The 27,770-nt window shown below is 41.5% G+C and overlaps 1 protein-coding gene and 1 non-coding gene across 2 annotated transcripts; both read right to left on the bottom strand.

Annotated features, from left to right (window-relative positions):
• Window positions 1–1,579: 1,579 nt before the first annotated feature.
• LOC108821201 (phospholipase D delta-like) lies at window positions 1,580–5,778 on the bottom strand. The gene is made up of 9 exons (XM_018594247.2): window positions 4,743–5,778; window positions 4,520–4,636; window positions 4,177–4,371; window positions 3,198–3,476; window positions 2,970–3,038; window positions 2,712–2,859; window positions 2,480–2,628; window positions 2,210–2,368; window positions 1,580–2,129 (listed from the first exon to the last, which is right to left on the bottom strand). Exons 1-9 carry the CDS (start codon window positions 5,631–5,633, stop codon window positions 1,635–1,637), a joined length of 2,502 nt encoding a protein of 833 aa, XP_018449749.1. The 5' UTR covers window positions 5,634–5,778; the 3' UTR covers window positions 1,580–1,634.
• A 20,466-nt stretch (window positions 5,779–26,244) lies between these two features.
• LOC130499358 (small nucleolar RNA R71) lies at window positions 26,245–26,351 on the bottom strand. The gene has a single exon (XR_008938236.1). It is a non-coding gene; the product is annotated as a small nucleolar RNA R71 (small nucleolar RNA).
• Window positions 26,352–27,770: the final 1,419 nt, after the last annotated feature.

The following is a 27,770-nucleotide window of genomic DNA, read 5'->3' as shown; positions in this document are numbered from 1 at the left end:
CCTCGAGCTCTCTTACCTGTCCATGATAACATATCTCTAGTAAATAGAAATTCCAGCATACCACAATCGCTTATCATCTGCCTAAAAGGAAGAAACGAGCTATCATGTCGTTGACATCCACCTGTTTTTTCGTTATGATCAATGATTTCATTAAAATCTTCTATCATGAACCAGGATCTATTTCTTGTTGTTGAGAAACGCGTAAGACGCTCCCAAACCTGTTCTCTTCGTTCTAATACAGGGTCACCATAAACAAATGTCATATAAACTTTTATTCCATCAATGACTGCCTCAATATCAATCATTTTGTTATTCGAAAATAAAACATTAACTTGAAATTCATCTATAAAAAAAGAGATAAACCTCCACTGAGACCAAGTGGCTCAACGGTATACAAATGATCAAATCCTAAGTCGGCCTGAGTGTTTTGCAACAGCAGCCTTCTATTTTTTCAGTCTCAGAAAGAAACACAAGTCCTGAACGATGCTTCTGACACATCTCCGTAAGGCATCAAACTGTGAGGTCGTTTCCTATCCCTCTATAGTTCCAATTGAGCGTCTTCATGGATTTAATTTTGGGGGTTTTTTTGGACCCCTCAGAACCATTTCCATGACGAGAGCTCTTGCCACCTTTCTTCGAGCTACTGTGTTTTGGTCGACTATGATCTTCAGCTTCCCCATAAGGAGGTAAACTGGCCTGTCGTGGGCGTGGAGAACCCCTACGGAGAAACTCAGCTATTCTGCATGGTAAGCCGAGTGGAACTCTAGATCGTGAAGTACCTTTACTCGATGCTTCCTTACTTGATGCTTCCTTACTTGATGTTGCACCGTTGATTTTAACTCGTTTGGCATCAGCACTAGACCTACTCACCAGATTATGTGAAGAAGACGTCTCCTCCATTGAGTTTAGCTCGTTACCCAGTAGATCATCATTTTGACATCACAATCCATGAATGTCTCTTGTTGTGGAGCTTCCACGATAGCCAAGTCTTCAATATCCATGTCTTGTAATGCTCCAATTATTTGGCCATTTTCATGATTATGATAACCTTGTGCATAGCCAACATCGTATATCAGTAAGTATAAGTTTTTTTCAAATAACAAATTTTTTTTGTGTGATGATGTTGAAATTCATAATGGACCATTCTAGATTCCGATGATATTGAATACAACTCGAACATTTTAGAATGGTTCAATATGACTTGTAAGTTCGAGTTGTTTTATATATGATCTGTAATATATAATGGGGTAGAATTTTCTTTGAGAAAGTAGTGTAAAACATAATTAGAGTGTTCAATATTGATGAGTAAAAACTATTTTTTTAATACACATATTATATTTTGTATGGAATACACAGATTATTTCGAGTTGTTTTATATACAATGTTGTCGAATTTTCTTTGTGAAAGTTACATAATGTATATTGTAAATCACATGTTCAAAGTTGATGATAAGAATGATGTATGTGACTACAGTTCTCTAATGATGTATGTAAATTTCATTAGTGAGTTTTCGAGATTTTGATTACAGTTATAACATTCATGCTGATAAACGTAACGGCATAAATTTTGTATATAGCGAACAAATAATAGGCTTTGTACAAATGTATATGTAACAAGCCAAAGTCATAATTGAGTTATGTTGTGAGAACATCTGGAAGATTGGTTCGAGTACCAAGAATTTTACCTCCAACGTCGGGGAATGTATCGAAACCAGACAAAGGGATTACTTTTCCAGTGTTATCAACGGTGAGTGGGTACTTCAGTAGATGCCCTCGTAAAGGAACAAAACTATTTTCTGTGTATTTCTTCCAGTTATCTTCACTTATCATATTAACTCTCTTCACACATTCTAGGCTTTCAGGTTCTTTAAATATATCATCTATCTTTCCCATGTGCTCTGCCCACAATGACATCCTGTAACCATAAACCTGGCCACGAGGTTGTTTATTCCTGTGGCTCCATGTTTGGTGGTTTTGATATGCTCCCATTGCTATCTCTGTGTCTCGCGATCCTGCCATTGATCTCTGGTTGATATTTGCAGAGCCTAATAACACATACTCATCATCGACTACCATTCCCTTTGCGTGTACATATATCATAAACCGTCGCCATTTTTGAGATGCTGGGACCTGATCAATAATATACACTATGATATTCCTCATATTGAACAAAATAAGGAATTTTTTTTCCTACTAAGATGCAATGTTACCATTTCTTCGCTGCTTGATACACAATTTTTATCAGATGGCAGCTCCTCACGGTTACCTAAACAATAAAAGTTGAGATAGTCTTGAGGGTTAACATTCTCAAGGTTCATGTGCTTTATCTCCCGTGCTATGATCTCATACATCATTTGCATTGTTTGCCCCTACATGAGCGCAAGGATACGAGGTATTAAATAACCAGTACACAAATCGTTAGAACTATTATCTTTTCATGAAAGAGATTTTTAATCTTTTCAGATGATTTTTTATAGTACCTGCCAGTAGAGAATTTCTTGTACAGGCGCCGAAGAAGGATCTCCTTCAGGCCACATTGGAATCACTATGTATACTGCAAATCTTTCTCTCGCCCTTATCTTGCTGGCAATCTTCAGTGCAAGTTCTATGGGAATTAGATTATCAGCACCTACAAAGGAATATAACAGTTAATACAAAATTAAAACTAATGGTATCTGTATTATATTAAACAAGTCGAGTGTGTTCAAAGACCTGCTTCTTTGTAATTTGGCCATACAAATGATGATCCAATAAAATATTGATTCTCGATGTATATAAAGTGTTGTGAAGATCTGATAGCTTGGATGTAAGCTGTTTGTATACTCTTCTCAATCACAAGATTCTTAGCACATACTAGATTCTGTCAATAAGTATAACGCAAAACTTTTTAGTAAAATAGTTTTATTAACACATAGGCAGTCATGCAGAAAAGAAAAGGATAATAATATTAGGTTTCTCTTATGGCAGGACCTGTTCGTGAGCTTTATGAACATCCTTAGGAAATCCTTTCAGTGATCCTGAGTCAATAGACCTGAAGACCTGTAGTGAATAAAAAACAAAGCTATTCATATAAATATCGAAATCTACCTACGAGAGAGCATGTTAGTCGAATTCATAGACAATTAGTATAATGTGTTGCCACAAATTAAGACTTCAACAACAAACTGAAAATGGTATAATGTAATTACCTAAACTTACCTGAACATGCCAGTTTTGCTTATCATCGTCCTTAGAGACCCTTAAAGTATCATTTGTTGAAACTGCTGCAGACGGGCCTAAAATCCACGAGATTCGTTCCAACTTTATCAGAGAATCATCGTGCCAACGAGTCACCTTCTTGAATTTTTTTCCAATCTCAGACCATTTTGTAGCTTTTTTCCAACGTTGCTCAAAGTTTATGAGTATATCGTAAGCTGCTGGCCCTTCAATTTTGCAGTGAAGATCATGCCACGGTTGCCTAGGTGCTTTGGTTCCTCCCTTCCATCCGAATTTGTGCACATATATAAAAGGTCAAACTGTATGCTAAATTGAAAAAATTTCGGATAATCTTTTTCTTATATATCAAAAAGATATATTTGTTAAGTGTTATTGCTATTAGGGGTTTTTGGTGCTATTTGCGGTTATTATGTATTAAAATGAAATGTGTTGCTTTTCATTCCATTAAAACTTAGGAGATTAGAAGAGGAGAAACAGTTTAAAGTTAGAAACATAATATAGACTAAAGTGGAAATTTAAACGTTGTAGTTTTCTTTTTAAAACAGTTTTGTGGATATTTTATTTTAGAACAATGCCTTTAACCATTGTGGAATATGCATGTAGCATTTGGGGAAGTTCTTTTCTTAAAACATGTAGAAACTCTATAAGCGTAAGACTATTTCTAGTGTATTTGTTATTTTCATTTTTTTTTAAATAGAAGGACTCTATAATAAAGATAAGATTTATTCCAATATATTTTTAATAGCATTTTCTAAATATAGAGTAAAAATAGAAGACTTCTATTTATATTTCTATATTTAATGGAAAAATAGAGATAACATGGAACAAATTTGCCTCTAAATACTATTGTAGAAGTTAATACTGAATTAAGTTGTAGATGATCTATGCATTACTTTTAGGAGATTATCATATTTGAGCTAGAACATTAAGTAGTTTAGAAGAATGAAAATAATAAACCTACTGAAAATGTGGGATTGTGGTAATCACCCTGGAAGACCGTGTCTAAATCCTTGAAAAGTCTATGTTCAGGTGTGTCATATCTACCTTCACACAGATCAAGTCCTCCAATAAAAGCAGCTATTTTTCTGTTGTTACCGGATGCTTGTGTGTCAACAATTACACATTTCTGATGATGCGAAAAGACAGTGCCCACAACCTAGTCGATATGCCATTAAAATACTGCAGGATCATCATCATGAAATATATAACTTAGGCAAAATGCACAGTTATGCATCACTGTTATAAAAATCTTTTGAATAATGAGAAAAAAACAAGTAGTAATAGAATCATAACACAAAACATACCTGCTGCTTGAAAATACTAAGCTTACTACTAGCATAACGGGGCGATAGCACACACGAAACTGAAGAGCGCCTAAAGAATTTCCGAGTTTCTTCATCGTGCGTTTGCATTACTCCCGTCTATAACAAGAAGTAAGAAGAAAAATCTCAGAATCAAAGCCTTTAAAATTATTTATTAAACAATTTAATCTATATATCTAACCGAATTCTGAAACAGATTTGTTACCGTGTTAATGAAAAATTTGCTGTGGGAAGTTCTATCATCCCATACCAACAATAGTACCCTGACACCTTCTTGTGATTTATACTTTAGCAGATCACCTAGACTTAGATCCCCGCCATTGGGTAGTCTCGGCGAATGTTCCCTCACCAACTTCACTTTGTGGAAAATCGACCAACCAATAACGTAGACTATGTGGTGAGCCTCCAAAATCGAATGGCAAATGTCTTCCCAGCATCGCTCATGCTGGTACAGAACTCCGTCTTCTAACTCAATTTCTGGCATGTTGTTGTGCACGTGAGCGTCTTGGTACAAAGTGACGTGCCCACCAGTCCTCACTGGAAAATAACAATTAGCCACTCCTGTTGACGTAATCCCATGAGTATAAAGAGGGTTCTTTTCAAAAGGTAAAAATCTCATTTCCAACCGAACAGCAGAATCTGGTTTCGGTGAGCCAATGATGGGGAACCATCCGTTGATTGTCTCCCCCAGTTTAATTTTAGCAGCAGAGACTGTTGCGATTCCGATCAGATCTGCTCCGAATACATCGTTGTCCTTTACATAAAACTCAATTTGAGAGACTGGATGTGCCAATGGAATTTTGAAATGCTCGCTCCAGATAGGATTTTGGGAATTTAAAATAACACGGGTACGCGCTACCGTTGCACCGGCGAGGCAAACAGTTACGTATGGGTCACTAGTGATTATATTGTTACGTGGACGCCTATGGCTACTCTTAGGAGAAGAATAACGCTTATCAAATAAATTTAATGTGTTGAAAACACGACGAATCCTTTCAAAGTGAAGGTCCATGTTGGGCAAGTATCGTGCCTCAATGATTTGGAGTTCAAGATCTCCATGGAGGTAAACTAAACCACTTTGTTTCTCATTGGCCATTGACGAAAAATGCAGAAGCACAGAAAAAACAAAGAAAGGGAATGTAACTTTTACCGTATTGTTACAATTTGAACTTGAAACAAAAAGTTGATACAATTTAAAATTTCTCCAAAGCCGACGGCGGAAAAACCGAAGCCTTGTTAAACTGAAAAGGAGAAAAAAACAAAAAAACAAAAAAAATGTTAGTAATCATTAATCAATACTCTTATTTTATTATACTACAAGAATGAGATATGACACGTGGTAGGTAAGGGTTTGAAAGAGGTAAAACTGATAAACTTAGGCTACGTCGAAAATAGTGCGAGGTTAAAGACTTGTATTTGAATTCTTCAATTACAAACGAGAAGCACGCATGACCAATGTATTTAAAACAAAACAGAATCTAATGAATCACCTGAGTCACATATATCTGTAACTCTAAATGCAGTGGCGAATGTAGAATTGTTTTTAATGGGAGCAAATCACATATAAATTTTAAAACTTCGCTAAAATATGATACTTAATTGGGGAAAATAAATAAACCTATTATCAAATTTTGAAATTTCCATGGTGGCACTTGCCACCTTCTTGGTGTACTTAGATTTGCAAATGTCTAAATAGGTTGATATATGAGTTAATAATTTAGGTGGTTTACTGCATTGACCAGTTGGTCAAAGCCCTATTTTATCAAAAATTATGGGACATTGTGAAAGATGAATTAACTCCTATAATTAATGAATGTCTTTTCGATGAAATAATAGCTAATAGATTAATGGTGCCAATATTTGTCTTATCCTGAAAAAAGAAAAACAAAATGAAATGTTTTATTTTTGACGATCAGTCTTTACAATATGAACTACAACAAAATATCTAAAGTTCTACCCAAAGATTAAGAAAAGTGTAACTGAACCCAATATATGATATCAAGGAAGCTTTTGTTGCTGGAAGACTAGATAATTGACAATGTACTGATAGCACATGAGATGTTTGATGATCTCCATACCAATCACGGCAGAAGAAATAAGTGAATAAAAATAAAGACAGACATAAGTAAAATTTATGATCGGTTGTAATGGAAACTTAGTGCGGCCATGAAGAAAATGGGGTTTTAAGACTTGTGAATTAAGTGGATAATGTGGTGTGTATCATCGGTCAAAAACCATGTCCTCTTCAATGGTCAACAAAGAGGAAATATAGCTCCAAAAGGGAACTGCATCAAGGAGATCTTTTGTCTCCTTTCATTTTTATCCTTTGTATGGAAGGTTTGTTAGCCTTCTTAATGACACGGAATATCAAGGCAAGATAACATGGATGCTCATCTCACACGCTAGTCCTCCAGTATCACACCTTCTCTTTGCTGATGATAGCTTTTTCTTTTGTAAGGCGGAGCTCCGTGAATGCAATGAAGTCATGAAAACAGTTAAGATCTATGGGAAAGCTGCTGGACAGTGTACTGACATCAAAAAATTATCTTTACTTTTTCGTAAGAAGATACTTGGACATGTGAAAGAGGCTGTCAAAAATTCAGCCGGAATTGCAAGTGAGGGGGGGGGGATGGGATCTTATCGAAGGATACGAGAGTACATCAGTGGCTCAAAACGGAAGTTATTTGCATTCCTAAAAGAAAGATTACAAAATCAGGTCACTGGTTAGACATGACGATGGTTATCAAGGGGAGGAAAGGAAGTGCTGATAAAGGCAATCTTACTGGCTTTACCTACGTATGTAATGTCGACTCTGCTACAACCACTAGAGACTTATAAGAATTTAGATAGTGCATTGAACAGTTCTGGTGGAGCTTAAACCCACCTAAAAGAGGCATGCATTGGACAAAATGGGAAAAACTATGCAGATCAAGAGAGAGGGAGGGATAGGGTTCATGATGATCCATGAATTCAACCTTGCCCTACAAGACAAACAGTTGTGGCTATTAGTGCAGTTCTCTGATTCTTTATTAGCGAGAGTTTTAAGGGAAAAACAGTTCAGATGTAGTTCACATTTGAAACTAAACAAGATTGATAACTCCTCATATGGGTGGACAAGAATAATGACAGAGTAGCCATTATTATTGATAGGAATTAGACAAAAAGTACACTCTATGAATGAATTAGGATTTGGGAAGACTTTTGGCTACCAACGATACCAGCTAGGCCAGCTAGACCCACTGCACAGGTGGTCCATCCGATATATGATACCAGTGAGTGAACTGTTAATAGGGAACCCAAAAGATGGAACTCTGATCTACTAGAAAACTATGTCAATCCGTAGGATATCCCATAGATCCAATCTATGGCCATATATAAGTCAAGGATATCACCGCGATGAATATTGCTAGAGCTATAAAAAGAGTGGTATGTTATATGGCAAGCTATCTCATAACACTTAAATTACCCAATAAGCAACTTTATTCTCTCAAAGTAAAAGGTTGAGTTCTAGTACTTAGGGATCAAATCCATAGGGAGAGTAAGCACATAATAAACTCAATACAATTACTGATTAAGCTAGACATGTAAATATATATGAAAGCAATAAATAGAAGGCAATTGTTTGGTTTGTTGTAAGTGTTATGGTATTTTTGTGTAGGGTCGTTTTAGTACTACGGAACACTAGTAGATTTTAATGAAAAGTAAGGAATTGAGGCTAGAAGATATGTTTATTGAGTGTTTTGTTCGGGACTACAATGTTTGGTGTATAAACCTAGCTATAGTCGCCTAAACTCTAATCTCTTACTACGGAACACTCGAGTGGAACGCGCCGACGGAACACTCGAGGACCTTTCTGTTGTTAGCAGCAGATTGTAGAGCCAGACCTCAGAGGAGACGATCTCATGCATCGTCTTCTTTCGTCTCTTCGGTCGAGGACTGGATATTATGACTAGAAGGGTATTATTTCGTCTATAGCTAGCTTTTCGACAGAAAGGTCGACAGAAAGGATATTATTTCGTCTCTTCCAGAAAACTCTAATCTCTTACAACCGGTTAAACGACAGATTGGTCCTCGAGTGTTCCGTAGTACTAGTCGAGGACCTATCTAGTGTTCCTCGCCTAAACTTATGCCTGGATATTTTGGTGCTAACCGGTTAAAGACGACCGAAAGGTCCTCGGGATCTCCGCAGGTGGGTACCACATCAACGGTTAGAGAAAGACGAGCTGTGCGATTGGCGAAAGAAGTATTTTCTCCCTTCTTCCGTTGTCCTTCGCATTCCCATATCGTCGGAGCGTGCTTCCGGTGGTATGCCCAAGGAGATCGCTATTTATCAAGCTTTCTTTGAATCTGGCTTCAGGGGTGACGTGCCGTCGTTGATAGTGAGCCTCTACAACTATTTCCATATCTCTCCATCTCAACTTAATCCTCCGGCCTGGCGCATCCTTATAGCCATCCAAAATCTCGGAGACGAAGAGGGCCTGGCCTTGAGAGTTAGTGAGGTACTCTTCGCCTATCATCTGGCTCCGATTAATGGAGATGAAGGGCGTTTTCATCTTCGTCCAAGATCTGGGCTTACCATAGTTGAGGAGCTTCCCAAGACCGACCTTAAGGGATTGGCTTTTGGGAAGAAATGGCCAGAAAGATATGTCTTCATGACTCTCCCGGGATCTCACTATCGATGGAACTTCGTAGGTAGGAGGTTTTAGTAGATACTCTTTCTGTGAGTTCTGGTAATAGAGCCTATTTGACTTACACTCCTTTTCTTTTCCAGAGTGGACTCATTCTGCTCCTGTCGAAGGTGAGGGCAACGTCCTCTAGGCACGGAAGCTCCCCCTTGAGCGATGCCTTGTAACCCATCTTCTTAGTTTGGAGGTATTGCGTCGTAGCAAGCTATGGGGTAAGTTAACCCTTTGCAACTTATATGTATTCCATTTCCGTATAATTGATCACGGAATATTCCTCAGTAGAAGGCACAAGAGAAGAAGGCTTAGACGATCCGATAATAGCTTTTAAAAAGGCCACCGATGCTATATCGGGAAGGAGGGATTCGTTTAGCAGAAATGCTTCTGGCGATGGAACCACAACCGCCGGGAATAAACGTAGGATGATAAGGAGGAGTGACGATTCCTCCCCATCTCAAGGCGGCAAGCCTAGGGAAGGTGTAAGCACACGATCGCAACGGCCGTCGCTGACCGGATGCAAACGTGGTCGCACGGATGCAGGCTCTTCCTCTAGACAAGGACCCCTCAGGGATTATCCAGCAGGTTCAAGGCGAACTTCTTCAGGTGAGGTGTAATTAAGACCTTATATTATGAATCCCCGGTTTATGAGGCTTGTTTTCTCTCTCATTTGCATCACCTAAAGGACCGAATAGTGGAGGAAGATTCGTCTATGAATCGAGACGAGATTTGGAACTGTCCCGACAGTTATCCGAAGAGAAGAGTAGGCGTGTCGTGAAGGAACTGGAGCTGAGGGACCTTCAAGCTAAGATCCGGGCCATCGAGGGTCCAGTACAAACTGCTTCAGCTGAATCACTTCAATAAAGCCGAGAGAAGCAAGAGTTGGAGGAGACTATCGTTGAACTTCGAGCAGAGGCGGAGACTTTGAAAAACATGATGACTATGGCCGTGAACGGTGCGAGGATCGTCGCCCGTTAGGAAGTAATGAGAGAGTGGCTCAAAGGACAGGCTCAAAAATGGAACTTATCCAAGGAGTTTTCTCAGTATAAAACGGTGGTTCTGGCTGAGGCGGAATTCAAGGGTACCGAACCTCCCTCCTTCGAAGACGAGCTGGCTATTCCTTCATCTAGGTGTGGCAGGTCTTTTTTGAACTTTTTCTTGTAATAGTGGCCCTGCATGGTCTGTCTTTGCCAAGATAGTGTTCTTCGTACGCTTTTCTCGACGTTCCTTGGATTTCGATGGTTTTATCGCTGAATAATACTTATTGTTTTCGCCTTCTTCTTTTGTATTCATTTCTTGGATCCACACCTTCGTAGTTCTCTGACTCTATCCCTTGATCGGAATGGTTCATAAGACCTTTGAGCACGGGTCTTTTTGAAAACAACACAATCTTCTAGGCAGATTCTTAGAATCTAGGACTGGGATCCTGTTGCTGCGTTGACAGCCTAGGGGTTTAGACCTCATTGAGCAAACTTCGTATCTCCGGAATGCAAAGACGTCTAGGTGGACGTATGTTAGGGTCAAAAACGGTTATCTCGAAATTAACGGCTAAAAATATTTATCGTGTGCGGACTTTCCATAAAACAAGCATCGAAAGCAAAACAAGTCGAATAGCTTAAAAACCTATGTTAAAGTCGATCGTTCTTGTTTTACACGATAAACTTTACGAGAAAACCAACTCAGATTTAGTCGTTAAACTTCGATGATACAATCAAGAAGAACCGAGAGACATTAGGTCCTTAGCTGATATGACACGACCATACGAAAGTATACGGAAGAAACGAGAAGTAATCTAAGTTTGGACAGGGCCGAACGACAAGGAATCCGCCTTGAAACTTCAAAGAGCCCGTTCTCTCAAACCGTGAGGACCCAGAAAACGAGAAAGATATCAAATCGAAGCCCTTGCCGAGGTCCTGGCCGCCGGGCGGCTAGCCCCCGTGCTGGCCATGGCCGCCGGGCGGCTAGCCCCGTGCTGGCTCGGGTCGTCGGGCGACAAGATTCCGTGCATAAGTTCTAGGCCCCGGCCGTCAGGAGTCTGTACTTTGCGTCTTTCCCAAGTTTTCGCGGAACGAATCGTTGAGATTCCGCGTACAAAACTCCGTTCTTACTCCAAATAAAGATCGTCGGAAACACTTCGGAAACTCGTAAGATATCAACGGGAAGGAAGATCTTAAATTCTTCGTGCAAAACAGTGATGGTTATCTTAAGACACCACTCATCTCAACTCTACGATGGATTGAAGATCTTCCGAAGAAATCGTAGAAAACAACGGAAGTCCTAGAGACGGCCCGAAAGGGACCAAACGCGATCGGACAGTCCGCTTACGATTATCTGAGATAGATACGGCGATTTACGTTTATCTTTACATAACAAGATAAATGCTAAATTTCCAGAAGGATAAATGTCAAGTTTCTCGAAGATAAATGTCAAGTTTCCCGATAAACATGAAGGCCGACGAAAATGGAAAAAGCCCGCTTCGCGGCCCAAAAGGAGAATAGACCGTCATAAGGAGGAGTATATAAAGCAGCTTGAGGAGAGAAGCAAAGACGAGAAGAAAATTGAGAGGCTTAGAGAGCAGATCCGAGATTTTAGAGCGATGGAACTTAGAACTTAGGTGGTTAGACTAGCAAGGCATGACCTAGGACGTCTGGCCGCCTCTCGTTCTACCTTCATCTTGTCCGCAGACTTCTGTTCCTTCGGAAGAATCTAACAATCATTTTACTCAGAGTTCCGCACATAGAAACCCTAGGCGTTATTCTCGACACGCCCGTTTCTATGACAAACGCTCGTACTAGACGAACTCCGCCAGGCAGTTCGATCTCTTGTTCAAACCCTTCCAACTGAACTACGTCCGACTTGATCCTCGAAAGGGGTACGTAGGCAGCCTTCCTTAAGGTCCAGTCTCAAATCTTAATAAAACCTTTCCGCATTTATTTGATCACTTGTCGTTGGTTGTCGCAGAGAATCCGGACCTTCAGGGAAAGTCGGGTTAACTTGGCTTTCCTCCGTTTTTATTCATTAAAATCGACAGTGCGAATTTCGGTTCCCACAGTTTGGCGCTAGAAGGAGGGGGAGACGGATTACTCTTACTCTTACGGCCGCAAAACGCTTGATCAAATTAATGTCTGGAAATATGAAAGACAAACTCGCAGCTCACATCGACGCTGGTAAAACAACTTCAGCAGTGACTGCTCCTACGACCAACGCTTATGCAAACGGTTATATAAGACAAACGTCCCGAGAACGGACCATCCCAACCAAGTTCGGGTCCTATCAACCATGCACCCCCGTCCAAGTTCCTGCAACACGGTCCTCAGGTCCATGGACACAACCCCCCTCGTTTGGGATTATCGAAGAAAGACTTCGGGAAAATTCATAAAAAGACTTGGTAGTGGAGACGGATTCCTGCCTGCCGTATAAAACGGCTATGGTTAGCTTGAACACCAGTTGCCTTAACTATATGGGGAATTGAAATCCTTTCGGAAAAACCAGCGTCACATCAACGGCTTTTTCTAAAGAAAAATCGTAAAAACGTCTAAGTCCCAAGACAGCCCAAAAGGGGCCCGAATCACGGCTAAACGTACCACATACGATTTTAGGTAGGATCGAGCCCAAGGCTGATCAGTCGTGCTTTCTGTTTCATGAGTAATCTTGGGTTTCTCCGGGTTACCAATCAGCGTTTCTAATGCTAAAATTCGATAACATTTTACGGGACACCTTTCGTAAAATAAATTCTCGAAAATATTTCACGAGACAGCTTTTGCATGATTAAACTCGACAACATTTTACAAAACAGTTCCCGTAAAATTAATTCGACAACATTTTGTGAAATAACTCTCGCAAAATAAAAGGTCAACAACGTTCTAAGAAACAATTCCTTGCTTGAATCAATGTCCAAAAGTCTCGGAAAAAACAATTAAAGAAACCTCGAGAGACTAAGTGTCGATCGAGAAACCTTAAAAAAAACGAGAAAAACAGGCAGGTCCCGCGAGGAAGCACAGTCCCGGGCGGCTAGCACGCCCGTGCTGTCCCTAGGCGCCGGGCGGCTAGCACGCCCGTGCTGTCCCTAGGCGCCGGGCGGCTAGCACGCCCGTGCTGTCCCTAGGCGCCGGGCGGCTAGCACGCCCGTGCTGCCTATAGGCGCCGGGCGGCTAACGCGCCCGTGCTGTGCTGGTCGCCGGGCAACAAAACATTCGTCAAGCACGGCCAATCCTCGTAAAGATTGACCCAAATATTATCCAAACTAATTTTACGAAACAATTTCCGTAAAATTGACTCGATAACATTTTGTTGAATAACTCTCGTTAAATAAAAGCTCAGCAATATTTTACGAAACATCATTCGTGAAGTATAACAAGATCGTAAGCTTCTTGACCTGACCAGTTCACTCATAGCTTGACGAAACAAGAAGCCCCACTCAAGTGACATCTTGCCATTCGTTTTCAGTTGTCTACCCACCTTAGCCTTCTTCGAGTTTCGCCTACTTCTCCTCCCTTTTCTTCAACGATTCTGCAACGATTCTGCACTGTTCCTTCAAGTTTTATCAAAAATCGATTCCCGATTCAGTATCAGACTTATTGAAGACCTTTGACAATGAAACGGTAGAAGACAAAGAGGAACAGACATGAGGCAATCTCGAGTAATCAATGAGACTAAGGTACGTCCGACTTAGAAAATTTTATCAAGGTTTTAATTTTTTCGTAGGAAAGGAATGGGAACGTCTTGTTAACTGCCGTAAAATTTAGGGAACTTAGAACCTAGGTGGATAGTCTAGCAAGCTAAGTCTTAGGCATTTTCTTCCAGTTTCGTTCTATTGTTCCTTGACTGTCTAGGCAGAACGCGCAAACCGATCTAATCTCTCGAAAAACCGAGAAACGATCGCCGCGCATCCTTGGCATACTCTTTCCGCTTCCGTGAGACTAATGGCACGACGGTGAGCTACAAAATTAACGAAATAACCTTCGGTAAGACTTCATGAGTAACACGAAGCAACTTTCGCCAAAAAACGAAATCAAAGTGGAAACATTTCCCGTGTAAACCACGGAAACAAGACTACTTTGACTATCTGCGATTTTCTATCTTCATGAAATCGGTCATCCATTACTTTCGTATAAACATGTTACACAAAAACAGCATAAGGAAAACCAAGATCGGTCTCATGCAAAATGACATCGCAATACGGAAAATTACGTCCAAACAGGAAATAACCCAAAACTGAATCCGAACGTGCTCTTCGTCGATTCCTTAAACTTTATTTCCTCGGATAAAATGAAACAATTTTCATGCGACCAAAGGAAACTTTATACGAAGCATCTATCGTATAACTGAAACCTAAAGTGGAAAATCGTTTCGAAAAGCCATCACCCATAACTTGGAAAACTCTGCTATGATTGGCATGTCTATCTCGACGAACTCTATTCGGCCCTCGGCCAACTACGTCTTTCTATAAAGTCCGGACCTGAATTTGGCATCACCATTAAGGACAATCGTGAACCAATATGACCTTAATGCGAAAGGATCGCGGTCTGATCGTTTACCAACTCCTTGGTTAAACGGCTGAACACAGCCTTCACGCCAAGACAAAACAGCTGAACGATCGCCGCTCCAATCACTTAAGGGCCAAACGATAATCCACGATTTGTCATAAAACGCCAAGTGACCATTACGCGAACAACTCTGTCGCATAGCCCAAAAGCGGAAATCATGCGATAAATTTCTCGTAATAAAATCAGTCCTAACAGCCATACGGTTAACGGAAAAATTTGAACTTAACATCGACTGATTAAGTTCTATACGCCCCGTAAACAAAGCATGAAAAGAAACACTCGTGACAAAGCTCCAAGAGTTATACGAGTCGTCCTTAAAATCCCGGAAGGCCAACACTTCGCGAAGCAAAGCGAAGGTAGACGCTTCTCCCTGGGTCAAATATACGCGACCCCTGGTCCTAATTCCTCGATCAAATTTTATAACTTGCACGTCCAAACTGAAACAACAGTTTCTGACTACGGACATTCGCAAAACATCTCCAAGCCCACGAACATTTGAAATGCGGCACAAGGGAAAATTAACTCGTACACATTTGAAATGTGTACGCTTGTATAATCCCACGTTTTTTGAAGAAACCGGATTTTCGAAACTCTTTACAAACACAGAAACCGAATTTTCAAAACTCTTCGCAAACAAACTCGCCAATCGCTAAACGGCCTCAACAATGGATCCAGTATCCACCAAATAAATCATAAACTATCGCCCGGAAACATTCCGCGATTTCTAAAAGCCCATAGTCCTTTATGGCATAAGAAAAACAAACTTCAAAGCACTGCGAGACGTCGCTTCGTGCCTGAACATTCGTTTTTCGATTAAAACCTTCATACGCCTTCTAAACGGCATCATATCGTTGTTGTTGATCACAACAAACGAACTCTAACGTCCTAAACAAACAAGCCACCTAAGGGTAGGCTCTTTTACATCCGACAAGGATCCCATAGCGCGCTATACAAAAAATCCAAATTTGGTTCAGCACTTCGTAAAGGAAGTAGCTCGATTCGTGCCCAGACAAATCATATAAGCCGATACCACTTCGCGGATTTTAAAACGGTACGAATCAGGTTAAAATCACAAACAGGCAAAACGAAAGCCGATTTGTCATCGCACAGCCTCAGTCTGAGAGTAAACCTAGGTCTTGCCCTAAACCCAGCCTTGCTGGTATCTTAACATCTCATAGGCAAAGCGTCAACGACGCGAGATCCCAAAACTTGTCTCTTCACTCAAGTCTGTACGTTTTCACGAATTTTCGCGTAAATCGTAAACCGCAGGAAAATCTCGCTTTGTACAAACTACGGATACGGTGATCGTCAGGGAGGCAGGAATGAGACGACAACTCACACACTGCCCCTCTAACTTCGACAAACAGAAGTTCTAAACGCAAAATATTTTATAAACGCATACCGCGAGTTCAATACAACGCCCTAAAAAGGGCAGGGACTCAAAGCCACCAACGGCCAGTCCCGAAATCATACATAATGGCCAACCAACGGCCGAAATACAATCAAAATAAAAATCCCCTCAGGGATCGATCAACCTAGGCGTCCTCCGGAACACCGCCTTCATTCTCCGACTCACCCGAAGCAGGAACAGCCTCGCCATCGCCCTCGCCGACCTCTTCACCGCCTTTGTCCGCAACGATTCCAGCATCCTGAACCTCTGGAATTTCCGAACTCGGGACCAGGGTACCCGAGGATGACGGGCCGGCAAGCTCCGTCGCAGTGCAAACTCCCATCTCCTCGAATCGCTGAATCCGCCTCTTAAGATGTCGAACTTCCGAGGACTTGCTCTTCTTCTCCTCCTTCGCCTTGAGCAGCGAGCTCACAGTCTTTCCCAGATCACGCTCGAGATCGCTGATCCTAGCTTCGAGCGTTGACGTCTGGGCAGCATGAGTGCTCTCAATCGATTGAAGCACAGCCTCGGTGCGCTTCAAAGTTTCCCGCGACGAATCCAGCTCCTTGGACAAACGTGTGACCTCCAGTCCGCAATCGCAAGCATCCCGTGGATCAACGATACAAACTGATCACACGAGAGAAGGTGAGAATCAAGGAGTCAACAAAAGAAAGGGGTTTCACGAAATACCTTGGAGCGATGTTGCGATTCGCCGAAATCCTCGCCCTCCTCACTCTTAGTACACCTTTTTCTCTTCGCTGATCCGGCAACCCCAGCTCTTGAACGTCCCTTCGATGGTGGAACAGCGTTGGACGCGGGAAGTCCCAAGACGATCTCCCTCTTCTTTTCTGGAGGAGGAGGCATGACTTCCACCGCATCCTCCGAAACCGCTATCGGCGCGAAAGGGGAGCCCTCAGGGCGTTCCTGGACATCGGGTGCTTGCTCCGGAACGACAATTTCTCCAGCAGAAAGGGACATCGGATCCAAAGGCTGGAATTGTAGAGATCGGGACTGGAGTAACGTCGGGTCCAAGAGCCAGAACCGCGGGATCCGGAGTTAAAGCGACATCGGATCCGAGAGTCGGAGCCACAGAAGTCGGAACGGAAGTAGCACTAGGACCTGCCACGCTAGACTCCATCTCAGCACGGCGTCGCTCCATCTTGTCCTGAAAAGAACTGAACCCCTCGACGAATGTCTGCGTAAGGGCAGGAGCATCCTGCGCCGGCGAGCCTTGGTTAGTTTCACTCATTTTGACATCGGAATCTTTCTTTTCATTTAGAGAGAAAGCCATATTTTCTGAAATTTGAGAAGAGGAGAGTGAGTGAAAAATGAGAGGGGAATGGGGTGCTACTTATAAGAAATCAAAGGTGGTAGAGTTTTTCGGAATAAAATATTCCTAGCCGAAAATTTCGATTTTCAAATCTTCTGCACACAAAATCGCTCCCGCATCATGCATGCTGGGGGGCTAACTGTTGGGGTCAAAAACGGTTATCTCGAAATCAACGGCTAAAAAATATTTATCGTGTGCGGACTTTCCATAAAACAAGCATCGAAAGCAAAACAAGTCGAATAGCTTAAAAAACCTATGTTAAAGTCGATCGTTCTTGTTTTACACGATAAACTTTCCGAGAACACCAACTCAGATTTAGTCGTAAAACTTCGATGATACAATCAAGAAGAACCGAGAGACATTAGGTCCGTAGCTGATATGACACGACCATACGAAAGTATACGGAAGAAACGAGAAGTAATCTAAGTTTGGACAGGCCGAACGACAAGGAATCCGCCTTGAAACTTCAAAGAGCCCGTTCTCTCAAACCGTGAGGACCCAGAAAACGAGCAAGATATCAAATCGAAGCCCTCGCCGAGGTCCTGGCCGCCGGGCGGCTAGCCCCCGTGCTGGCCGTGGCCTCCGGCGGCTAGCGTCCTTGCTGGCCGTGGCCGCCGGGCGGCTAGCGCCCGTGCTGGCCGTGGCCGCCGGCGGCTAGCGCCCGTGCTGGCCATGGCCGCCGGGCGGCTAGCCCCTGCTGGCTCGGGTCGTCGGGCGACAAGCTTCCGTGCATAAGTTCTAGGCCCCGGCCGTCAGGAGTCTGTACTTTGCGTCTTTCCCAAGTTTTCGCGAAACGAATCATTGAATTCCGCGTACAAAACTTATGTTCTTACTCCAAACAAAGATCATCGGAAACACTTCGGAAACTCGTAAGATATCAACGGGAAGGAAGATCTTAAATTCTTCGTGCAAAACAGTGATGTTTATCTTAAGACACCACTCATCTCAACTCTACGAAGGATTGAAGATCTTCCGAAGAAATCGTAGAAAACAACGGAAGTCCTAGAGACGGCCCGAAAGGGACCAAACGCGATCGGACAGTCCGCTTACGATTATCTGAGATAGATACGACGATTTACGTTTATCTTTACATAACAAGATAAATGCTAAATTTCAAGAAGGATAAATGTCAAGTTTCCAGAAGATAAATGTCAAGTTCCCGATAAACATGAAGGCCGACGAAAATGGAAAAAGCCCGCTTCGCGGCCCAAAGGAGAATAGACCGTCATAAGGAGGAGTATATAAATCAGCTTGAGGAGAGAAACAAAGACGAGAAGAAAATTGAGAGTCTTAGAGATCAGATCCGAGATTTTAGACCGATGGAACTTAGAACTTAGGTGGTTAGACTAGCAAGGCATGACCTAGGCGTCTGGCCGCGTCTCGTTCTACCTTCATCTTGTCCGCAGACTTCTGTTCCTTCGGAAGAATCTAACAATCATTTTACTCAGAGTTCCGCACATAGAAACCCTAGGCGTTATTCTCGACACGCCCGTTTCTATGACAAACGCTCGTACTAGACGAACTCCGCCAGGCAGTTCGATCTCTTGTTCAAACCCTTCCAACTGAACTACGTCCGACTTGATCCTCGAAAGGGGTACGTAGGTAGCCTTCCTTAAGGTCCAGTCTCAAATCTTAATAAAACCTTTCCGCATTTATTTGATCACTTGTCGTTGGTTGTCGCAGAGAATCCGGACCTTTAGGGAAAGTCGGGTTAACTTGGCTTTCCTCTGTTTTTTATTCATTAAAATCGACAGTGCGAATTTCGGTTCCCACAACGTGTAGGTTTGTAGGAAGGGTTGGCCCCCTTGGAAAGATATCAGAGTCTAGGACATGGATCCTGTTAGTAAACTGACTGAGCCCTGAAATAATTAGAGAAGCATTAGATCTTGTAATCCAATATTAAAAAACCTGAGTTTTAGTTTTGGAATAAAACATCCTTGCTTAGAACCCTAGAGTTCTAACTCGGTTTGAATCCTGGGGTTCTTGAGCCATAGAACCCGGAGGTTCTTAAGGCCATGAACCCTGAGGTCCCTTACCTAGGCCCGAAGGCCGTTTTATTGAACCCGAAGGTTTTCTCATTGAACCCTGAGGTTTCTGAGTAGTGGGGTTTAATCTTTAGGTCCTAGGACCGGAGGTTGATGCCTTTGAGCCCTGAGGTCCTTGGCAAACCCGAAGGTTGGTATTTGGATTCAAATATCCTTGAACCCTGAGGTTCTTATTAGATCCAAAGATCATTTAGACCCGAAAGTCCTTGATCAACCCTTAGATGATCTTGAATCCGGAGATTCTTTACAGACCTGGAGGCTGTATTGAACCCGAAGGTTCTTTATAGACCCTGAGGCCGTGTTGAATCCGGAGGTTCTTTTATAGACCCTGAGGCCGTACTGAACCCGGAGGTTCTTCATAGACACTGAGGCCGTATGCATTATGGGAGGTTTGTGATCGTATTCTGCTCCCCATGGGAGAACCACTACCGATCTTGTTATTGAGAAACCGCACTCTGCCACCCGGAGGTATAGGCCACTCTCATGAATCTCAATGCTGCACTCTACCTTTCTGTAGAAAAGGTCACGCTCAGACTTACGGTGCTAGTGTGGGCCTGCCCCGCGGAGCGACTTCACACCAACACACTACTTTCCACGTCTGGGTTAATAAGACCTGTTCCTTATATGTCGTACACCCATGAGAGTAATCTCCCTAGTATATGGGGTTTGCTAAGATATATGGTCCTTTAGGGCCTGACCTAATGATAGTGCTCAAATTACCCAGTAGAGCTTACGCTCTCAAATAAGAGGTACATCTGTAGTACTTAGGGATCGAATCACGAGGAACTAGGGAACCAATTAAATAAAAGTAACAATTCCTAAAATGAGCAAGGCAGTTGCTCTAACTAACAATATGATGGGTTGTTTAAATGTGATAAAGAGTGCTAGACATAGGGTTTCAATTCAGGAATGGAGATTATAATCTCTATAAATGCTTTAACAAGTTGCTTGCATGATACTATAGATCTCAGCCGCTTAACTCAAGTGAAGTATCACTGGTTAAATAATCTAGATCTCTGGCCTCAACTGTCGTAATGTTGGCGCAGAAAAAGAGTCGGTCGATATCATTTTGAGATATCGAGCGATACACCTTTCGCAGCACCGATCGATTCACCTGTCGGGATATCGATCGACGGCTTCTAGATCTGCCTAGGCGCGAGCCGAGTATGAACACAAGGTCTCAAGGAGGAGCTGTCGCTCTTCTCAACGGGAGACAGGCAAGCTCAAATGGATAATTCAAGATAATCAAAGATCCTAGTGATCTATGTTCTAGTTAGCTAATCTAAAACAAGCATAGGGTGCAATCCATTTGATGAGTATCACAACTTAGCAATTATAGTTTGGGGCTAATCCCACAAACCTATTTGAACCCTAGATCTAACAAGTAGACTACTCAGACATAGCTAAGCAATTCATAACAATAGATAGATAAAAGAATTGCATAGATAGAATAAAGTAGAAATACAAAAGGAGATGAGAAATCTTTCCAATCTCTCAAAACAAATAAAACTCTAGTCTCTCTCTCACACTCTCTGCTTTTCTCTTGAGGGTTGTCAAAAGCTTGCTTCTTTCGAAGGTTGCCGTAAAAAAACACTTAATAGGAATATTTGAGCATTTCCATTAGGTTAAAAACTCGTCAGGGGCAATCTCGTAATTTGGTGAAGTCTTGGTGAAGTAGTCGGCTAAACCATTTCGTCTTCGATATCGATCGACAACACTGGATGTGTATCGATCGATTATAATCTTCTAGTACGCGGATCTTCTCAGCTACATCGATCGACAACTCAGGATGAGTATCGATCGATTATAATAGCAATGTTGACTTCCGACTTAGTCTTGAATGGTCAACTGGATATACCATCTCTTGTACTCCAAAATGCTCCAAAAACATCAATTTCTCACAAAATGTTCCTGAACCTGAAAACATACCTAACAGGCTAGAAAACAGATTAAATATATAATAAAATACTAGTATACCATGGTTAAAAACGGGTAAAATCCATGGTATATCAACTCCCCCAGACTTAAAAACGGGTAAAATCCAGTAGTCTTTGGAAAAGGTTTGAAAACAACAGGAACTCAAAGATTCAAAATATTGAAGTCATCACTCTATGGGGTTGCAATTCATGTCTAAACATCCTAATCACAAAAGTTCATTATGCCTTATCCTAGCTTAGCAACCAAACTCATCTAGTCAACAACTTAGCAAATCTCATCTGACATTCCCCTCTACTAACCTCATTTCTTAACATAAAATAAAAGTGCAGACTTTACCTTGGGAGTATCGATCAAAGGACACATGGGTTCAACTCAAACAAGTATCTGAACACACATGTAGTCTTCTCTGGTCCCTTTCTCCCCTCTTCTCTCTTCTCTGAATCTCTTATTAGTTTCAATTTCAACAGGTTTCGATGCCACATAGGTCATCTAGTCCATTTCATTGACATTTGCATTGTAACTCATACATTTTTGGCAAAGTGTAGCGAATAATGGGGTTCGGTACTTAACCTATCCCTTGTTTCCACAATGTGTGATCATCCTTGAGATTTAGAATACTGGGGTCGCGGGAGACACTCCTACCCCTCTGCCTCTCATTTCAATCTTTTATAACATAAAGTTAGATCTCGAGACGCTGAAGAGAGAGAAGGAAGGGAACCAGAAACACACAGACTTTTTACCTTCCAGACTTGTAGGAGGATTCTGATCATGTGATTTCCAAGCCCCAAGACAAGCAAATAAGTCAGTATTAGTGTTGGAGGTCAGCTTTGGTTCCTTCAAACAATCTTAGCTAGTGAATATAGATGGCAGGTTGATCCACTTTAGCATCTTTAGTACTATCTGTAATCAGTAATCTAGAATGGTCCTAAAGAGTGGCCAGACAATCAAATATAAATCTATATCAATGTTCCTATTTAATACTTATGCGAAAAATAATTTTGAAAAACAATTTATAAAAACCATAATAAAAACACATATTAGTAAACTCCCCCCAGACTTAAATTACACTGTCCCAGTGTAACACAGCCGGTGGTGAGGTAAATAAAATAAATCATAATTAATAAATATAACAAGTTAGAATGAATAAACTTGATGGACAAGGTGTCGATCGATTGGTGTACGTCGATCGTTAGTAATGGTCGTGTGGTGTCGAGCGATATGAATGGTGAGTGTCGGTCGATGGAATCATCATTCTACTTGGATCAAATAGTGGGTTGCCTCCCACTCAGCGCTTTGTTATAGTCATCTAGCTTGACTGTGGTAGGTGAGTGACTCATGGGGTGCAGTGGGGGTTGTTGTTTGCTGTTGGGCAAACATTTCCCTCATCTTTGGACTTAGCACCAGTGAAGCTTCTTGTGACATCATCTGAGCCTGTCCTTGTAGGATATATCTTTGCTAAATCTGCTTTGATGACTAGCAACCTTCTGACCAAATCTTCAGTGTCTACCTGATGCTGATAGAAATCAAATCTTGAATCCTCAGGTAGTTCTTCATGTTGTTCGTTTTCGTGCTGGTCTTGAATCTGTTGATCCTGATCTGCCAAGGATTCTGTATCGATCGATGCTACAACTTGTGCGTCGGTCGTTTCGCTGGGATCTCTGTCGGTCGACTCAGTATCATCTGTGTCGATTGATTCTGAGCGGTCGCCTTGGTACGCAAGAATTCTCTGCATATTGCTTATCTCATTCTTCAATAGAACAGTAGCTCTACAGAGGTTGGTCACTCTTTCGTTGAGGGTGTTGTCAATGTCATCACTTTGTTCTATGAGTCTCTCCTCCATAGAATTCAGGGCTTCGTACAGCTTATGTTTGATCTCATAAACTTCTGCTGTGGAGCATGCTCTCTTTGCTGGTGGTGGCTCGATGTCGATCGATATTAGTCTAGGCCTGTCGATCGATGTCGCGGTTCTGTCATGACGACCAAGATGATCGTGAACTATGCTCATGTCTCTTTGTAGCTCGTTCAGCTGTCGTGACAGTGTATCCAGGTATCGCATGATAGGTGAACTTAAAAGATCATGCTTCTCTTTGTATGCTTTCATCCTATCTTCCAGTTCTGTGATCCTTGTGTCGATCGACGGTGAATTCAGTGTGTCGATCGATGAAAAAGTAGCATTCTTAGCTTGTTCTTTCTTGCGAATTGATGCTAGCTCTTTCTGTAGAAGATCGATCCTCTTGCTGAACCATTCGACATTGTTGTTGAGAGGGCTGTACACGTCTCCAATCCGTGTATTGATGTAAGCAACCTCCCATTCATCTCTCTTAGGTGATGAACATTCTGGTCGGTCCATGGATGTAGTCTTGACGATGTCGATTGATGGTACACGTACTTTGTCGGTCGATACTGGTGGCGTAACCTCTTTCTCAAGCATGGTTAATATGTTTCCAAGCTCCACTCTTACCTCAGCAATATCACTCTGGAAGTCCTTGTAACTGACATCCAAAGGCTGGAAAGTGTCTTCCACCAATGTGTGCATGTTTGCCTCAAGGTGTGCCTGCGCTCTCCATACATCAGTCACCATATCATCTATCTCCTCTCTACTATAGGGTACTGCTGGTGGTATGTATGCATGGTAAGGGCGTGTGTGTACTGGAAGGCGTAAGCAACCTCTGTGAAAAAGGGAGGCTCTATCCAGAATTCTCTTTACTTGCTCCTTGGTAACATGGATGATCTCACCATCAACTCCTCTAGCATAGTCAAACTCATCTCTGTAGACACCATATTCATCCTTAGCTTCCCATTTGAATCTCCTCGATCCATCAGTATTGAAGGCACGTTGTCCAAACTCCAATCGTCTGTCGGGCGATCTGACTCTTGGTCTGTCGATCGATCCGGGATATCCGCCGTCGATCGATGGTGTTGAAACGATGTCGATCGATGGTGAATTCCTAGGTTGACCGAAGTGTTGAGGAACTGTATCCTCCCTTGTGTTGGTGTTGTGGTTGTCCTGGACGTGAGTGATATACCATGAATTTCACCCGTTTTAAGCCATGGTATATAAGAGTTTTCTATCATATTTACTTCGTTTTCAAAGTATTTTAGAGTATTTTCAGGCACATGTACCTAATTGAAGAAAGCAATATTTTTGAGGCATTTTTAGAGTATTCTCACGAATGAAGAATCGACCGATAGGAAACATGCGAGATCGGACGATTAGAGTCAATTACAATCGATCGACAGAAATCGAAGAGTGTCGATCGACATTAAGCCATTCGATGGATTACGATTAAGAAGATTTTCAAGCATCATAAGTGTGCTATTTTTACACAATTAGTCCCTGGCCGCCTGTTAGGCTTTATATACTAGGGTTTTGTATCATTTTAGAAGCAGACTTGCCTAGAGACCTATTGGAGAAGAGAAGCAATTTGGATACCTTAGGAGAAGATTTAGAGTTGGAGAGATAGATCTGAGACTGCAAAACAGAGAAGAGCTTGAACTCCCTTTTTATCTTACTCATTACTCTTTGTGTTCCTTATTTCATATTAAGTTTTATTCAAATCATCATGATCTTGTCTCTCATGAATATGTCTGAGTAAACCTAATTGTTAGATTTAGGCTCTCATAAGGGTGAATCATGTGATGAGATTGTGATATCTTTTAGGGTTGTTAAATTAGTTCTTTCACTTAGACAAAAGTCATATCGATCGACTCTTTTCCGAGATCAACAAACGACAGTTGAGATCCGGGATCTAGTAAAGGAGACCCTACTGGTCGTACCAATTGATTGAGTTCAAAGGACTAAAGCCCTAATGTCGCTTTCAAACTGCATAAATTCATACCTGAGAAATACCTGAATCTAGCTATTCTCCTCATTTAGAAACAACCTTCACTTCAGTTACTGAACAACTCCCTTGTCACATTAATATTTACTGCTTTAAACATATAAAACCTTAAGTCTATCTTTATTTCTATCTAATTAAGCCTTCAAGTAATCCTAGAGTCCTTGTGGATTCGATCCCTAAGTACTACATCTGAACCTCTTATTTGAGAGAGTAATTCACTTTTTAGGGTAATTTGAGTGATATCAAATTTGGCGCCGTTGCCGGGGACTCTTTCTTATTACTTTTAGATTTAATTTAGAATTTAGCATAGACTTTGTTACTTTTGCTAATTTTTCTATTCTTTTGTTTTACAACACAAAGGATGGAGAACACAGATGTCGGCCAAGCATCGATCGTTTCATCCGGAACGGTATTGATCGATACCACTCAGCCGGAAGCAGGTAAGTACCTTCTTACCGATGCTAATAATGAGAAAGTAGTCCAAACTGAACCAATAGGTCAATCAAGCAACATTTCTAGCCAAACTAATGAAAAACAGGGGACTGAAATCCCTGTTAAGTCAAACTCTACCTTGAACATAGGTAAAGAAATTAAATTGCCCTTGCAAGACTACTTAAACCCCGATAGGACCTATTCCAATAGGTCCGCTATCAGAATACCTGACGACGTCACCTCGAAAACCAAGTTTGATGTTGATTATTATAATATGATGCATCGAAACCCTTTTAAAGGATCTTCTCTAGAACATCCACAAGACCACATCGAGGGTCTAGAGGAATTAATTCCGGACGAGTATATTCGTTGCAGACTTTTTCCATTTTCATTAGAAGGAGGAGCCTTGAGATGGCTAAACTGTCTACCAAGAGGATCCCTGACTAGCTGGAAAGAGATCATAAATGCTTTCCTTAAGCAATTCTTCGATGATACTCGTTATTGGGATGTGAGGAGGTGAATCTCTACCTTCCGTCAAGATCCTCAGGAATCATTCAAAAATGCATGGGAAAGATTCAAGAGTTACGAACTCGAATGCCCCCACCATGGTTATCCAGAACCACAATTTCTTAAGATCTTTTACAAAGGTGTTATTCTGAGCTATAAGACAACGCTTGATACAACAAGCGAAGGGAATTTCGTTACTAGAAATCCTATGGAATCAAGACGCTTAATCGAAAACATGGCAACAGGAAGATCTTATGAAGAGATGAATGAAGAAAAAGAAAAAGAAAAAGTTATAATCTCAATAGAAAATACTGAGTTAGCCGAGATTAAAAATTCTATAAATTCGCTTCATTCCCTTCTAACAGATCGAAACCCACCTAACCTGTGCCAGTACTACAATAAAACTCCTCCTATATCAGACAATGAGCTCGACTTTATAGAAGAACTAGATAATACTGGTCCTCATTCTGTGTTTAACGTTGACAGCTTTACACGAGACTATGAAATCTGTATACAGTCTCATACTGGAAGAGAAAAGTACAATCTAAAACATGCTCTTACAGAAAACCGTAAAATGAAATCCGAATTCAACAGGAAAGTAAATAGTGTTTACGATGAGCTAAATCAGAAGATGGATTCTCTAATTGAACACCTACGGGGAATGGAAGACAAAATTGCTAACCTTGCAACTACTCTAAAAAGAGAGACAGGTCGTCTTCCTGGAAGGACCGATGCTAACCCTGGAGCAAAATGCCAGGCATATGCCGTGATGTTACGAAGCGGAAAACACCTTGAAACGAATCCCAGAGAAGATGCCAGCAATAAAAAATTCATCGATAACGCGGGAAAAAGCAATTCCAACCCCATAGAACTTCTCGACAATGACTCCGACTCAGGAACATCAGAACAAAGGAAAAAATCTTCAAATAAAAAGAATCAAGGGAAAACTATAGATTTAGACAAAGAGAATCCCGATGCCGAAGTCGAAATCGACCATCTGGACGAACCAAATGTCGATCGATCCTCTGGGAAAGAAAACGATCGACCGTCTAGCGGCACCAGCAATAGCAATACACAATCTACCGAAACTGAAAGAGTCTATAGAACTCCTCCCCCATTTCCTCCAAACAAACCACAAACTAAGAAAGCATTGGAACATGCAATCTGCAAAAAGGCTTTCGACAAAATCACTCTCGAGATGTCCCTCAGTGACGCTCTTAAGATAGCCCCCTCGGTGAAAAAGTACGTAAAAGATATGATATCCTCGAGTGGAGAACAAAGCGTCATGCTGGTGTCAGAGGAAGTAAGTGCGATGATACAAGGAGAAACTTCAATCAAAAGGTCTGACCCTGGTAGTTTTGTCCTAGATTGTAAGATACAAAACGCATGTTTTCCTCGATCTCTATGTGATCTTGGTTCTAGTGTAAACCTCATGCCATACTCTGTGGCAGTTTCACTAAGATATAATAAATTCGTTCCATCGCCTATTACGCTAGTCTTAGCTGATCGTTCTATTAGGGTACC

The sequence above is a fragment of the Raphanus sativus genome, chromosome 8, assembly GCF_000801105.2.
Source record: "Raphanus sativus cultivar WK10039 chromosome 8, ASM80110v3, whole genome shotgun sequence".
Lineage (NCBI taxonomy): Eukaryota > Viridiplantae > Streptophyta > Magnoliopsida > Brassicales > Brassicaceae > Raphanus > Raphanus sativus.
The sequence above is the reverse complement of the archived record's forward strand: the minus strand, read 5'-3'. Positions and strand labels throughout refer to the sequence as shown.

Excerpts from the sequence above, each read along its gene's own strand:
- LOC108821201 (XM_018594247.2), bottom strand. The coding sequence starts at position 5,633 with ATGGCCAATGAGAAACAAAGTGGTTTAGTTTACCTCCATGGAGATCTT. Across the intron at positions 3,477-4,176 it reads ACCACAATCCCACATTTTCA|GGAGGAACCAAAGCACCTAG; the intron begins GTAGGTTTATTA and ends TTCGGATGGAAG. Across the intron at positions 2,130-2,209 it reads TATCAAGCAGCGAAGAAATG|GTCCCAGCATCTCAAAAATG; the intron begins GTAACATTGCAT and ends ATTATTGATCAG.